We start from the raw sequence: 16146 nt of genomic DNA on the forward strand, positions 1-16146 counted from the left end.
ACTGTTTTCCAAAGACCATGCAGGATCATTAAGGGAGACATTTATAAGGCTCTTTTCTTATCCTGTAATCAGAAGAAGAAGCATTCTGAAGTAGAGATATAAGGTAGATAAGAGCACCAGAGAGAGGACAATGGGATAGCATTGTGTGAAAACAATGAGAGAAGAGGGGAGGATGTGAGTGGGGAACAACAAAGGTATAGGGTTGGGTGAAAAATACACTCCAGGTTCTTTAGCCTGTGGAAATGAAAGGCATAACTAGAAAACTAGATATTTTACATAAGAGGCTGAGGCAGAGATGCCCAAGTATTAGGCATTCAAAAATAGATTTTTCTGTGTAACATCTAGAGGTGGGAATGGCAAGGAACATCATCCACCAAGGCATACCAGGCCCCAGCTGTTTTTGTGAATAGAGTATTCTGAGGACGTAAGGCCAAAAAGAACAGGATAGATCTCTCCCCAGGACTGAAGGACAGCATCTGTTTTCCCTGAACATACTGAAGTTTCACCCAAGCATGCAAGACAAAGATATATCATAGACAGATTTGTTTAAAATTCACGTAGAACACAGATTTAGGGGTAGAGTGTGTAAGAAGTGGAAACTGTTCCATGTATCAGTAGCTTAAGCCAACTGGGGTGTGTTTTCTCACACAGCAAAAGTATAGTGACAGAGAGCCAGTGCCTGGTTCAGATATTCAGCTTTCTGCATTTTGGCTTTGTCATGCTTCATTCTCATAGCGACCATCTTACCATTAGAAGATGGTTGGTTGGGCTCAACACAGTACATTTGTGTTAGAGCTACAAGAATGGGAAAAGAGCCAATCATTCCTTCATCATCAATTTTAAAGGCCCTTCCACAGACTCTCAGCAGATTTTTGGCAGTTAGATAGATACAATCCCAGATGATCTCCTTTGGCTGTAGGAGAAGCTAAGCAAGCAATAATTCTCCTTCTATGAAAGGTATGGCTGTGGAAAGTTGGAAAGAAGAAATGAACAAGTCAAGTGTCACTTCTTCCACCAAAGCTAGCAGGTGAAAGGCAATGAGGACCTGCAGCGGGATAATGGTAACAAAAAAAAAAAAAAAAAAAAAAAAAAGGTTATTGCCTTTATAGGAAACTCAGAACTTAGACATTCTGATCCAGTTCTTTCTGATGTGGTGATCAGGAGCCATCTCAGGGGGAGCTCAGAAGGCTCAGGACTGGGAGAAAGGTCCATTAGAAGAGTCTTGACACTCAAGGATGGCATGGGAAGGGAAGAGTAGTAGGCTACTATAATGAGATACTTCTGGACACTGGAGGCAGAAGATGAAAACCTTAAGGGATACTCTAAAAGGATATGGCCAAAGAAGTCAAGGGAGCAGAGAATTTCTAGAAAGAGATCCCAGAAGGGCCAGAAATACCAATGAGGCCCCACGCTAACTCTCCCTGTATTTAAAATCTACATCTTCAGTAACAGATGACAAGATTGTAAGACTCAGAGTCTTTATACACTGTACATTTACACCAAATACTTTCTTACTCCATGGTATTTCTTAAACCCAACATAATTTCCTTTGAGCCTGAGTCTGGGAAAACATGGCAATTTGCCCACTTCTATTTTTTCACAGGCTAGCACACCCACCTTGGAATATAATGGGTAGTAAAGTTATGCAAAGAATCCCTGGCTGCTACAAGAATTGGGCTATATATAGAAAGAGTATGCTCATCTGACTATACACGGAGCATGCTCATCTGACTATACACGGAGCATGCTCATCTGGCTATGCAGGAAACATGCTCATCTGGCTGAGTATGCATGGTACGTGCTTATCTGACTATACATAGAACATGTTCGTCTGTCTATGTGTGGAACATGTTCATCTGACTATGCATGGAGTGTACTCATCTGACTGTGCATAGATTATGCTCATCTGACTATACATAGAACATGCTTACCTGGCTATGCATTGAGAATGCTCTTAAGTACTTGCATCGATCTGCACACCGAGGAGCGAATGTGCTTTTATTTTCCTGATCAAAATAAAAGGAATTATCATCACTCTTGAAGTCTTGGTGTTCATAACAGAAATGTGACCATAAAAAAAAATGGGAAACTTACTGGAGATCTATAGGGAAAGCATGGTGTTTAGTACAATCCCTAACTTGAAACAGTTAAAATAATCTTCATTCTCAAACAGTGTTCAGTCTACTGTCAGAATCCAACCCAAGAAGGCTAAACCTTTCTACAGAAGGTCTTTACAACTTCAGTTTGAAAGGGTTTGTACCTCTTCAGCCAGCTGGGGAGGTCATGGAAATTCTACCTTTGCAAAGGGAGTAATACAAGAGAAGCATTTTTTCCTTCTTCTCTGACTAGTGAAACAGCTACAATGGTTTTTCTTTCCCCCAAGATACAAAGTAACCTTTTAAAAAGGGGAAGCCACTCTCTTTCGGTGCCAGAATGGTTTAAAAAAAACAACGTGAAGAAAAGCTCTAAGGAATGTCTGTTTAAGCACAGTTGTCCAAAGCCTCATATTTTAAGAATTCAGAAAAACAGGGCTGTTCATTTCAGCCATTTCTCTCCTAGATCCACTTCTTGGTACTCAGATTGCATTAGATTCAAAGTTAGTTTATTTATTCAAAGCTTTAGTTTCTAAGGTCAGGTTTGCCCATATTTCTGGTGAATGCATGGAATGCCGTACTTGTGCTTTGTTTTCTGAACCTGATGGTGATCATGAGCTTGTAGGATCAAGGGCCAAGTCATGAGTGCTATGGTAAAAACAAAAGATTGAGGTTCTCTGAGGGATGCAGCAGTGGGTCACAAGGGCCAGTGGGTCCCAGGCAGGGAGCCATGTGGCAGGTGAGAGACAGAGACTTATTAGGCATGCCATGAAGAGAAAGTGGGTATTTATTTAGTGGGTTATGGAGCAAAAAGGGAAAGGGGGAAGGGGAGAAGAGCAGAGAGAAAGGCAGAGAAAGGGGGAGGGAGGGAGGGAGGTGGGAGAAAGGGGAGAAGTGAGGAGAAGGGAGAGAGGCAGAAGTTGCCTCTTCAGGAGAGAGAAAAAAAGGAAGAAACTCAGGCTGGAAGCAGAAGGAAGATCTGCCTGCCTCAGTGCATGGGGGAGGGAGTGGGCAGGGCTTGTCTCTTACAGGAACGGGACAGATCATTACTGTCCCTTCTCTTCTTTATAATAAAAAGGTGGGAGATTAGGCACAATAGGTTAAAGGAATTGGGATGGTGGATTCTCAAAACTGCTTGTTGCTTATTTGTGGGTGTCATCTTTGGGGGGAACCTGAGAAGGCTGGGTGCTGGCCACAACCTGGGGTAGGTGGTCTCTTTGTTCCTGTCCAGTGTTTGTGGTATTGGAAATGTCTGGTATCTCTTACACATGTTTAAGGTATTGGCAGAACAGAGAACAAAGTTAAGTTTAGGGGGAAAAAATTAGGACCAGGGAATTGAGAGGGGTGTATCTAATTTATTTAAGGTGTTTCCTTTAATTAGGCTCCCTGGAACTTTGGGGGGTTGTGAGAACATAAGTTTTAAACAGTAGCATATTTATATCAGAATGAAAGTATTCTTAAGACTATGAAAGGCAGCATGAGAGAGAAATTTAATATTTATATTTGTCCGCACACCTTTAAAACTTGCAGGTACACATGTTAGTAACTTTTATTTATATTTTACTGAAATTTATTTGGTGAGGCTGTCCTTTTAAACCGACAAACCCTCTCAGCTGTCAAACTGCATCAGAGATCTTTGAGAAGGATAAATTTTACTTGAGTTATTGATTAAAAAATGACAGTGAACCTACTTGGTTGGCACCTAGAGCTACTCCTCAGGGTCCTCCATGATCACTGAGAGTTGTATTTTTCTTTTGCTATTTAGTACAGGGCATGTCAGGCTCCAGAAGATCCTGTGGGCTAAGAAATCTGTAGAAAGACAAAACTACCTTGACCTGAGCAGCTAGGCTGTCAATTTCAGCAATTCTATACACTGTCTGGAGATCTTCAGTTTAGATGAAAGGCAGTTTTGCAAGTGGTCAGCATTTAGCCGTTGAAATGAATTGCGAACGGACTTTGTGTTCATTTGTCTTCTGCCTTCTTTGGAGAAAACAGAGTGCTGCTGCTAGGAGCCAACCTGTCTCTTTTTGTTATGAAAAGTCTTTTAATAATTAAATATTTAAATGTCATATTTCCCAGATCTCTGAGCAGTTGAGGGCTGTTTATCAGGTAAAACTACAGTATAGACTCTGCCTGGAGAGCTGGGTCTGAGCTTGACTGTACTGGCTCTCAAACTAACAGGTCAGATTTATACTCGTAAAAAGACAGAAAGAAGAAAAAACTGCTTACAATAGAAGGTTAACAGCAGAACTGACAATAGTGGAGAACAGCTTAATATATTTTAAAGCAGGGTTGGATTAAGAAACTAAAAAGTACATTCCAATTTAAAACATGAGGTTTATTGCTTTGTAGTCTGAAATGAGATACAATGAACAGATAATTATAACATTTAACAGTTAAACATAGGTGCATTTAAGTTACATGTATGCACATACACACAGTGAAGAGCAATTGGGCAAAGTGGATGCTCTTGGTGGGTCCTACCAACAGCATGCCACTGCCCAAAACACACGTAATAGAGTCAACAAGAGGGAATTTAGAGACAAAAAACATAGGTAAACCAGGGTATACCTTAGTAAAGGTGGCGGGGATTGGTCACCTGACCTTGCTCTCAGTTAAGATGGTGGTGAAGTCACCTGACCTCAGTTAAGATGGTGGTAAGTTCACCTGACCATAGTAAAAACAGCAGTGGTCACATGTTATATGGAAAAGCCACGTTTTTTGAGCTTTGGGAGTTTTAAACATAATAACAAGAGAGACCTAGAGGCATGATCTGCCCTGTCCCTGAGCCACCGTGCCACAAGCCATAGTGGGGAACAAAGGCTGGCATTGAAAGCAGCTGCCTCGTGGATCCGGCTAATCTTGTCAGTTTCTGTGAGACTAGCAGTAGCAGTGGCAGGGATAGTTTGAGGGTTTATACCATAGCTGGAAATGTGAAAATAGCGAATAAACATAGCAGGGCCTATGGAAGGATGTCTCCTCTCTACAGGCAGGGTGTTAATGAAACGGTGACACTGCAAGGCCTATAGGAAAACATCTCTTCTCTACAGAAAGGGTGTGGATAAAGCCTAAATGGCTCTGGGTCCAGGTGACTCAGAAGCCAGAGGCTAGAGGTCACTCTGAACTGTCTCTTAAGGCAGGGGCCACTTACAAGTAGTCGAAAAGAAGAGGAGAGGAGAGGAGAGAAGAGGAGAGGAGAGGAGAGGAGAGGAGAGGAGAGGAGAGGAGAAAGAAAAATCTGAGGGACCGTGGGCCCCAAATCTAATGCACCACACAGCATGTGCAGTGCTAGCATGGGATGACCAACCCGGTTAGCCCAGTCACATTTTTAGCTTTGGGAAGCAACTAAAGATGAAAGTCAGTGAAGGGCTCAACCGTAGCTGTGAAGGTTGTGGTTGGGGGCTGGAAGGGGAAAACTCACCACTGAAGCCACTGGTGTGTATAGAGGTTGGTGTTCAGGCAGATAGAATGCAGAGCTGTTGTAAAAGAAACCTGGTTCCTGATCCCAGGGTTCCATGCATCCTCAGCCCACCTGCTTGCAGGCTGAAGGGAACGTGGAGAAAACCTAAGTCACAAGCACCAAATGTTATGGTAAAAATAAAACATTGCAGGTCCCCGAGTGGTAGCAATGGGCAGCAGGCACAAGACCATGGCAGGCCATAAAGGCAGCCAGGTCCCAGGCAGGGAGCTAGGCAGCGGGTAAAAGACAGAGACCTTTTAAGCATGCCATGCATAGAAAGTGGGTATTTATTTAGTGGGTTATAGATGGGAGAGGGAGAAAAGCAGAGAGAGAGAGAGAGAGAGAGAGAGAGAGAGAGAGAGAGAGAGAGAACAGGAGAATTGTCTGTATTGTGTCAAACATGTTTTAAATAAACGCTGATTGGCCAGGCAGGAAGTATAAAAGGGAAAACCAGACAGGAAGTAGAAATGATGCAATGAGAACAGGAGAATTCTGGGAAGGAGGAAGTTGATTCCTCCCACTCCTGCCCAGATCACTGAAGCAGCAGGATGTGATCTGCCCCACTGAAAAAGGTACTGAGCCACATGGCTAACACAGATCAGAATAATGGGTTAATGTAAGTTACAAGAACTAATAAGAAGCCTGACCTAATGGGCCAATCAGCTTTATAACTTATAGAGATCTCTGTGTGATTTTCTTTGGAACCTAAGCAGCTGTAGGAACCAGACAGGACAGAAAACCCTAACAAACAAGTCTGGCCCGTTCATGTTACAGAGAGAGAAGAGGGGGTAAGGGGAGAAGTGGGGAGAAGGGAGAGAAGCAGAAGCTGCCTCTTCAGGAAAGAGAAGGGAAGGAAGGAACTCAGGCTGAAAGCATTAGGAAAATCTGCTTGCCTCAGTCGATGAAGGAGAAAGTGGGCAGGGCTTGAATCTTAAAGGGACAGGACAGATCATTACAATGAGAGCCTTCATATCTTACCTGTCATGGTAAGCTTGCAGGCATATTGGATAAATGAATGAAAGAATGAACAAAACTGGAGAACAGTGGTTGATGGGTTGCTAAGCAGCCTGATAGAGAAGATTACAAACTAGACTTGATTAATAAAAAAGGTGGCAGAGGGGAAAGAAAGTTCTGAATCAGCAGACCGGGGTTCTGGTCCCAGGATGCCTTGCTTTACTTCACTCACTCTACAAACACAAGTTCATGAACGTGCATTGTTACAAGCTCTGACAAAGTCCCTGCTCCCAAAACACACTGACGGTTGCTAATGGGATCACAAGAGAGATGTGTGGGATGAGATGCCACCATGTTAAGCCCAGGGCAGGTGCTATGCAAGAAGGGACCTCTAAATCAGTCTGTGTTTTCCAGGAAAGCTTCTTAAAGGATGCAAAGTGTTATTTAAAGACTGACTGGGAAAACTCACTGGAGGAAAGGGAGCTATGCCTGTGAGTTATTCTATATCATGAAATATAGAAGGTGGCATTTGAGAGGTGGTGGCCATAGCCAGAGATGAGTCAAGAGAAGTAACCCTAGCTATTTTGCAAAAGTAAAAGTGCCATTGCATCCATATGATCAGAGATTAGACAAAACTGGGTTCAGATCTAAGCTCAGATACACCCTGTCAAGTGGTAATAATCACTGCTTAAAACAACTCTCCAAGCTTAGTTTCCTTAGCACACTGTCTAGTTGATTCTGTAAACGAGTACTGTACTTAAATGTAATGGCTTAAAACAACAGATATTTAATAAGTCTCAGAGTTCTTATGAATCAGGAATCTGGGTCAGCTTAACTGAGGCCTCTGCTTCAGGGTCTCTCACAAGGCTGCACCCAAGTCAGTAAGGGCTGTGGCTCTTGGCAGAATTTGGTTTCTTGCTGCTGGTGGCCAGAGGATGCCCCAAGTTCTTTGCTTTATATTGCCTTCCGAATTCAGTATCTGGCTTCCTCAGAATCAGTGGAGACATCGGTGTTGGCTGGCAAGACAGAAGGGTCACTGAAGTGAATTCTCTCACTATGGCCACATTCTGTTGATTAGAAGGCACAGGCTAGTCCACCATTCCGGGGAAGGGCTTGTACAAAAGAATGAATACTACAAAATTAGCATGTGGGACTCCTTCTTGGAGTTTGTCTCACCAATAATTTGTAGGATAGACCACCAATCAATGTTAACTGCTGTTATACTGAATCAAGAGATCACAGGCCAATGGAGGAATTTGTGGTGGATGAGAGAGTAACTGAAGGTGACCTTGGAGAAGTCTTTGATACATCATTTTGTCCTCAACAAAATGTAAATACTTGATCCCAGAAAAAACAAAGCAGAAAAAAATACGTGCAATTGTAGTTTTGTTTTGTTTTGCTAAGAGCAAATATAATCCCTCTCCAGTTTGGGAAAACAAATTGCTTTGGGGCCTTTTTTGTTGTGTTGATTCTGAGTCTGACAGTCTGTTGTCTTAACATATTTTAGTATTTGACCCCTTGAGTTTTAAAGAATTACTTAGCTGGGATAAACACAAAGAGAAAGCTGTTTTCTGAGAGCCCCTTAAAGTATTTCTAAGCTCCCCCCCCCCCCCGCCCTCCCCGCTTTGTCTTTTAAACTACCTTAGCTTTTAAGGGGGCGGGGCAGAGGAGACAGGAGAGAGAGAGAGAGAGAGAGAGAGAGAGAGAGAGAGAGAGAGAGAGAGAGAGAGAGAGAGAGAGGAGAGAGAAGACTATGAGAAATTTCAGGCTCCTGATAATAAAATGGTAATAAAATCTCTCCGGGCTCCCGAGGCTTCCCAGAGGGGATGTTTACACCGGGCGCAGCTGCTTTCCAGGCTTCTAGACCTGCGGTGCAGCTCAGGTTACCTATTCTGTGGCCTCCTGCTAGGACAATTCCTATACTTGGAGGCTTCGGGAGGAATACTTAATTGACCCCTCCTGCCTGGCGCCAGGCCACTTCATTCCAGGCTCCAATTCGAGGGGTTCACAGATACAGTGGGATCCACCGTCTGGCCTGGGCAGTTTTCCCCAGGGAAGCAAACAACTGGGGAGGACATTTCAGAGGGTGGCAGAGTCATCCCAGCGCTAGCCAGTGCTTGGATGGAACTTGGGAGTCAGCCTTTCACAAAGACACGCTTCTCAGCAGGAAGTTTGGGTGGGGCGGGGCAGTCACGGGTTAGAGACAAAGCTCCTTTGAATCTTTATCCGAGGGCCTGACCTCTAGCAAGAAGGGTAACCCGGACCCTAGCGAAGGGCGCGAACCCCAGCGTGTAACCCCATCAGCCTCCCTTGCTCTGCCAGTCCAGAGCGCGGAGTTGCTCCAGCCTGCAGCTGCGCGAGCACCAGGGGTCCCGCCAGGGCGTGAAGTCACCTCCTGCAGAGTGGTAACCCATAGTGGAGGATGGGGGAAAGCCTAGGAGCAACGGGCCAGGAACCTCACCTTCCCAGGCCCGCCGCTCCAGCGAACTACCGCAGTCTTAGAAAACCTAATGAGAACCAGATGTAGTGGCAGCTGGCAAACTTTATCAGAGTTGCTGATTGGCCAATGTTCAAGAGTCACAGCCAATCAGTGCGCTGGGCGGGTCCGCAGTGCGGACTAGAGGTCCAGGTTGTAGACTGGCAGGCAGTGCGGGCCGCAGAGAAGCGGTGAGTGAAGGACTGAGCCTGGGAGGAGCGAGCATGTCTCAGGACCCGATTGCCCGGCGACTAGCACCGCCATCGCTACTGTCGCTGCTGATCCTGCTCCTGCTGTCGCGAGTCGGGGCTCTGCGTCCGGATGAGCTCTTCCCTTACGGAGAGTCGTGGGGAGACCAGCTGCTACTAGAGGGCGACGACGAAAGCTCAGCAGCCGTGAAGCTGGCAGTACCCCTACACTTCTACGATGTCCAGTTTAACGACCTCTACGTAAGTTCAGCTCCCGGAGGTGCGCGGCTGGGTGTGAGTCTTGTAGCTTCTTCCCGGGGTGTCCATGAAGTGAAACAATCAGCCTCCATGCTCAGCTGTCGTCCCTCTGGGAACCAGACTCTGCCGTGGTGCTGCAGCTTCGTGACCCCTGCTGTTCATTAATAAGGATAATCTCTCAAGGGGGCGCAAAGACGGCACCCTTCTACTGTGGCATCCAAGGCAGAAAGGCTTCAGGGTAGTTTGCGTTTAGAGCGGTGGGAGGCTGTGCTCAAGGACTCGGCGTTAGTGGAAAGATGGACGGGTTCGAGGGAGGCCGCATCTGCTGGTCGCACTACATTGGAGAGGTGGGGTAGGAGCAGGATCGTCGCCGAAGTTGAGCTGGTTGTCCTGTGTTTCCTAATCAGCTAGGAGAGGGAGGCTTCCTGGCTCCAGTAGAGCTTCTCTCCCAGGGACGGTAAGCGCAAATGACTTGAGAATGTGGCTTTCCTTTGGGTTTGAGCGACCGCCACTATTTTGTTCTTTTAAAAATGTTTATGGGGAGCGAGGTTCACTTGCCACCTCCTGCGTGTGAAGGTTGGAGAACAATCAATTTTCCCCCCCTTCCAGCATGTGTGTTCAGGTCCTGGAACTCAACTCGTCAGGTTTGGAGGCCAGTGCCCTTACCCGGTGAACCACCTCACCTTCTTCGTGGTCATTTTTGCAGGTGGGCACCAATGGCATCATCTCCACCCAGGACTTCCCCAGGGAGACTCAATATGTAGATGATGATTTTCCTACTGACTTCCCAGCCATCGCCCCCTTCCTGGCTGACATCGACACAAGTAATGGCAGGGGCCGGATCCTGTACCGCGAGGACACCTCCCCTGCCGTGCTGGGTCTGGCGGCCCAGTATGTTCGTACAGGCTTCCCGCTGTCTGCATTCAACTTCACCCCCACCCACGCCTTCCTGGCCACCTGGGAGCACGTGGGCGCTTACGAGGAGGTCAGGCATGGGGCTGCACCCTCGGAAGAGGTAAGTGAGGGGAAGGCCTGCAGTTGAGCAAATTGAAGGGATGGGCTTGGCTTTGAGTGGGAACTAAGGGATTGACTTGGAGTTTCTTCCCCTGCCCATTGAAGCGGATGTAGTCTAGCTTAGACGATTTGGTAGTGAAGTCTGTTGTCTCTGGGCGTGTTCTAAGGGTACAACCATAATGCGACTAAATCGGCAAAGAAAACTGTGAAATGAAGGACTGAGGTACAGATATCGAAGACCTTTGGGACCAAAGTCACTTTACGGTTTATTTCCGGAGTCACCTATAAGCATACAAATTTCTAACGATACGTTCCGTGATGAAAAAATTGGAAAATTCAGGAAATTCAAAAAGAAACAACCACCGTTAAACATTTTTGTAAGTAGATTTCCAGTCTTCCAACCCCACCACCACACCCACCATACCACACCACACCACACCCTGAGGCAGGGTTTTTCTCTGTAGTTCTGGCTGTCTTGGAACTCTTTCTGTAGGTCAAGTTGCTCGAACTCAGAAAATCTGCCTGTCTCTGCCTCCTGAGTGCTGGGATTAAAGGTGAGTGCTACCATCACCTGACTAGATTTCCAACTATTTCTTACAAATATCATTATTGCGATTAACAATAGTGGATTCACATTGCGCATATTGCTGCTTCAGTGCTTTTCCTGTCGAATAGTATATACTCAGTCTCTGTTTTTATGTAACATTTATAATGACTATATAAGAGCTCATCCAGTGCATTTACGACAGTTCCCAGGGTTGGTTCTGTGGTTTTATTATAGTTCTTACTGCGAATCACTTTTTAACTTTTTTATTTATTTTATCCATGTATATATGTCTCTGTTTGCTGGTATCAGTAGGACCAGAAGATAGAAGTTCATGGATTCCCTGAAGCTGGAGTTACAGGCAGCTGTGAGCTGCCTGGCTGACAAGGGTGCAGGCATTTGATTTAGCATCCTGTAAAGGCCACAAGGGCTCTTGAACCACCTCTCCAGCCCCATGTAACTCTTTTTTAAGAGTCAAATCACTGTATAGCCTTAGCTTATCTCCCAGAAAGGTTGTATACTTTTTATAAGTTCTTTATAGCCTTTGCCACATTGCCCTTAACACAACAGTGTGCTTACTTCTGCTCTGCAGGATCCTGTGTTCTGCAGTCTCGCTGGAGAAAGCACCAACAGCTCAGCCTCAGGCTTGGGACTTGGCATCCTATGAACTGGGCCTGGGTGGAGTCAGGGTGGATTGCCTCATTACTGATATACTCCTGTGAAACTCCCCCCTGGGTGTAAAATGGCATAGACCAGGAGCAAAGCCTTGTTTACTTTAACTCCCAGTGTTTCTTGGCTACAGAAATAGAGATGTCTTCCCAAAGAGGTTAAGGGCTTGCCCACTGTCACCACAATGGTGGCTGTGTTTGTTCCATGTTCTTTAAGGAAGAGACCAGTTTCTTAAAGTCCAGCAAAGGTCTAGAAATAAACATCATTTGAAATTATGGTTCCTTAGTTGACAGGTAGCATCTAGTTTTGTTTACTGATTAACCTTGTAATTACATGGGTTTTACATTTTAATTATAATTCAACAGAGTAAATAGAGTTCAAACTAAATACTGTACTTTCTTTGTGCCACTGTGCCCTGGGCCAGCTAAAGGGCTAGAGAAGACAGGCACAACTGTTAGATTTCATCACTCACTCACTCACTCATTCATTCATTATATTATATTTTTTAACATTTACCTAAAATCAGGAATAACAAGCTTATAATAAAAAACAAAATAAACACTTTTAATACAAGTAACTAAGTCATCAAATCTTATACTTCATTACATTTTCTTATAGTATACTGTTTTCTAGATACAGCCCTATAAGATAAGTGCAAGTGTGTTTCTATCACAGATGACAGAAGAGAAAATGATTTCCAGATCTGCCTTAAATGAGGCAAAGGCAAGTTTTTCAACTCTCTGCATTTTCCCTTTCTTATGCTTTTCAAGCAAGACCTGTTTTTTTCTACACAAATCATGTAAAAAGCATAACAGTTATGCTTCTTTTCCAGGGAGAAGTGACCCCTCAGTCTCCATTTTCTAAGCTGTAGAATGAGGTGACAGTACCGACTTTATAGGATTGTCATAAGAATGACTTGAGACGAAGTTTGTTTTTTTTTTTAATTTATTTATTTATTATGTATACAGTGTTCTGTCTGTCTGTGTGCTTGCTGGCCAGAAGAGGGCACCAGATCTCATTACAGATGGCTATGAGCCACCATGTGGTTGTGGGAATTGAACTCAGGACCTCTGGAAGAGCAGTCAGTGCTCTTAACCTCTGAGCCATCTCTCCAGCCTGAGGTGAAGTTTTTAAGTAGCCACTATCACTGCTGAAATTTAAGACATGCATGCAGGTGCTCAGTCATGTACTTTCCTACGTTGGCTTGATAAGACCAGGTGCTGGTTCTTTGGTTCCTGCCGTGTAATAGTGCCGTCCTAGAGCTCTATGTAAGGATCTGGTTGTTTTAATTCATTTTATCTTTGTGTGCACATGTATCTGCCTATCTGTCTGTCTGTCTGCCTATCTGTGTATGCATGATATATGTGTCTGGGTGTAATTTGATGTATGTCTGCATGATGTGTGTGTTGTGTTTTTGTATGTGCATGGTGTATATATGATGTATGTGGATATGTATGTGTATGTGATGTATATATACATATATGAGTGCATATGTATGTGTGTATGTATAAATTTGTCTGTATGATATATGTGTCTATATTGTGGGTGTATGATATGTGTGTATGTGCATGGTATATGTGTGTATGTGTCCGTATGTATAGTGTTTGTACGTGGTATGTGTATGATGTGTGTATAGTGTCTGTGCATCATACATGTGTGGATGGTGTGTAGATAATGTAGATGGTATTTGTGCTTGTATGATGTGCGTGTATACACTCCAAGGTACACATGCAAAGTTCAGAAAAAGAACCTCCTGTTGCCAGTTCTTCCCTTCCATGTGGGTTCTTGAAATTGAACTTGGATTTTTAGGCAAGGGTTTCACCTGCAGAGCCACCTTCCTCTGGCCCTCCCTTTGTAAGGACTCTGAACTTTGTCCCGATGAAGGGATTACCTCATTTCTAATTTTTTTTTTATCATTTTGGTAAAGTTGGATAGGCATATCCCTTGTGGGAAAGATGGCATCATATTGGCTGATATTTTGCTCTTGCCAAATGGTATTTTTTTTTTCTGTTAACCTGGTTCTGCCAGTGTTGTATCAACATTGAAAGGCCATATTCTGTATCGGGAAAGGATATGCAGGCTTCTGCGTAGTTTCTGCTAAAGCTTCAGGTTTTCTGTCTCAAAAGGAAACTGGAGACACTGCAGCTAGGCAGCTCTGTCTTGCCTCTCTCTATACTGTTCTTGATTCTGTGGATCCCGGGAAAGTTGAAAGCCAGTGACCCTTTGCCAGTCCATCTGAGAGTTTCCCTTCAGAGCCTTGTTTCTGGTAATGTGAGGGCCTTTCCCTTTGGAAACCAGTCAAAGGGTATCTGTGAGGAAGGCCCTTCAGGACCTGTGAAGTGGCCTCTTAGTGGTTCTTTGTGGAAGTCTATAGCCTGACAAGGGGTCTGTTCATGTGTAGAGTAGTTTCCAAGCAACTCAACTCTTTTGGAATGTACTTTGGGATCATTAATTTTATTAAAAGGAGCTTTGTTGTTTTTCTCTAGTATTTGCCTATTTTAGTGAAGACAAGGAAATTAAACCTTTGAATGCTTGTTGAGAAGGTGACATAGAAAAGACACTGAAGGCATTTTAGTTGGCATGGATAAGCAAAGCACTACTTGTACAGATTCCTTACTTAAAAGCCAGCCTCTCCCATGTCAACCAGCCTTCCTTACTTCTCCACAGGGCTTCCTCCCTCCCACTTCAGTTCTCCAAATGTAGACAATCCTTATCTTACACAGTTTCTCTAAATTTAGAACCTGGGTTCTCCCTTATCTTGTGAAGTTGACTGTGGCCACCATACCAGGAACCTCCACCGTTGGTTATTTAAGGATGGGGTTCTCAGCGCCAGCTCCACTCCTTTTATCTCCTGAGTTGAATTTTGTTGTGATGGAAATAAAAGTTATGCAGTGACTGACCCTGAAATGGATTAATTAAAAAATGCTGCCGATCCCCGAGTAGCTGCAGTGGCAGAAACACTGCAGGTCCCCAAGCGGCCGCAGGCAGCAGGCCATGTGGTGGCAGGCAGGGGGCAGAGGTCCCAAAAGCAGCCAGGCCCAGGCAGCAACAGCGTACCAGACCATGCTACAGGTCTCGGGTCTCCGAATGTGGCTGGTCCTGGGCGGCAGCCACGAGACAAGCTGCCTTTTCGAGAAGAAGATGGAAAAGGGAGAGAAACTAAGGCTGCAAGCAGGAAGGAAGATCTGCCTGCCTCAGTGGACGGTGTGTGTGTGTGGGGGGGGTCTTGTCTCTTAAAGAGAGAACAGATCATTACAGGCCCCACCCTGACTGGTGACATGTGTTAGGCATCTACCTGAGATAGAAACGTGGAGAGATTCTGGGCTTCTGAGGAAGAGTCAAGCTTTGTTCATGAGATGTAGTGGGAGGAACTGAATAAACAAACTTTTTTTTTAAAGCAGGGGAGGCAAACAGACTCTTCCAGTTAGAGAGCACATAGATTTGGTGTTTCACATATTAATATCTGCATTTCTTTGACCAGTCAGCCCAATTTCAGTCTAATCAATAGCAATAGATGTTGGAAAGGTGAAATTAACATTTGAGAAATTCTAAAGTAAGACAGAAAAAAACCACAAAGACACATTCCTTCCCTGTATCCAAATCTGAAGTTCTTCCCTGTGCCCAGTTTTGTCATGTTTAGCAAAATGGCAAGGTAATGGTGCCAATAAGTGATTTTTCTATCATTCATCTTCTTTATAAAGCATATATTAAAAAAAAAAACCCTTTCCAGTTTCCCTATTAAATTGTAAATTCTTCTATGAGAGAAGTAGACTGTAGTCTCTAAGACAGTTGAATATCCCTTAACTAATTGTTTGGTGGAAGAAAGTGCTGAAGGCAGGAAGGTCCTGTTGAAACTGAGTAAATGAAATACCAGGAGTTACTCTGGAGTCAGCCAGTGATAATTCAGCTCCATCTCTCCTCTGTCTGCTTTTGGCTCCTGCAGTGTTTATTACATTCACTGGCTGCCACTGTGACGCCACCCCACCCCCACTCCTAAACACCCTCCTCTGTGACCTCTGCCACCATGCCTGTCCCCAGTAACTCTTCAGAAATTCCAATCATGGCTGTTTCCTTCACCTAAAAATACGACCTTGGCTCCTTCCTTAGCCTGCAGCATCAAACATAATGTTTTGGCTCATCAGGTACTGTTGAATTAATATTCAAACGATTCAGTGAGTTGGATTTAAAACCAAACCAGGCAACCTAAGCTGAAAGCATACCAGAAACCAGCAAAGAGGGTGCTGGAGAATTAAAAGGAGTTTCATATAGAATCACACTGCTAAGCCCCTCAGGGACCAGTACTTGGAGGTTAGGGTTTTCTAGGTGCAGGGAAATAACACAACATCAAAGCACATAGTGGGAGTAGGGACAGTTAAACACTGTGAGGGTGAGGCGTTCAGATGGCTGACCACTGCAGGGCATGAGCTCTGGGGTGGCTGGCTGCCATCACTACTCATTTCCCAGCCTTAAGCACATTTGCAAGTCACTAG

General features: G+C 44.5%; 1 protein-coding gene across 1 annotated transcript in view; it reads left to right on the forward strand.

The window, feature by feature from the left end:
* Positions 1 to 9105: 9105 nt before the first annotated feature.
* Positions 9106 to 16146, forward strand: part of Nid2 (nidogen 2) — a 64145-nt gene continuing 57104 nt past the window's right edge. Inside the window, exons 1-2 of the mRNA XM_048426411.3 lie at positions 9106 to 9432; positions 10136 to 10444. Coding sequence (XP_048282368.3) covers positions 9208 to 9432; positions 10136 to 10444 — 534 coding nt within the window. The 5' untranslated portion in view covers positions 9106 to 9207. The remainder of the gene's footprint in view (positions 9433 to 10135; positions 10445 to 16146) is intronic.

This window comes from Myodes glareolus, chromosome 12 (genome assembly GCF_982192425.1).
Source record: "Myodes glareolus chromosome 12, mMyoGla1.1, whole genome shotgun sequence".
Taxonomy (NCBI): Eukaryota; Metazoa; Chordata; class Mammalia; order Rodentia; family Cricetidae; genus Myodes; species Myodes glareolus.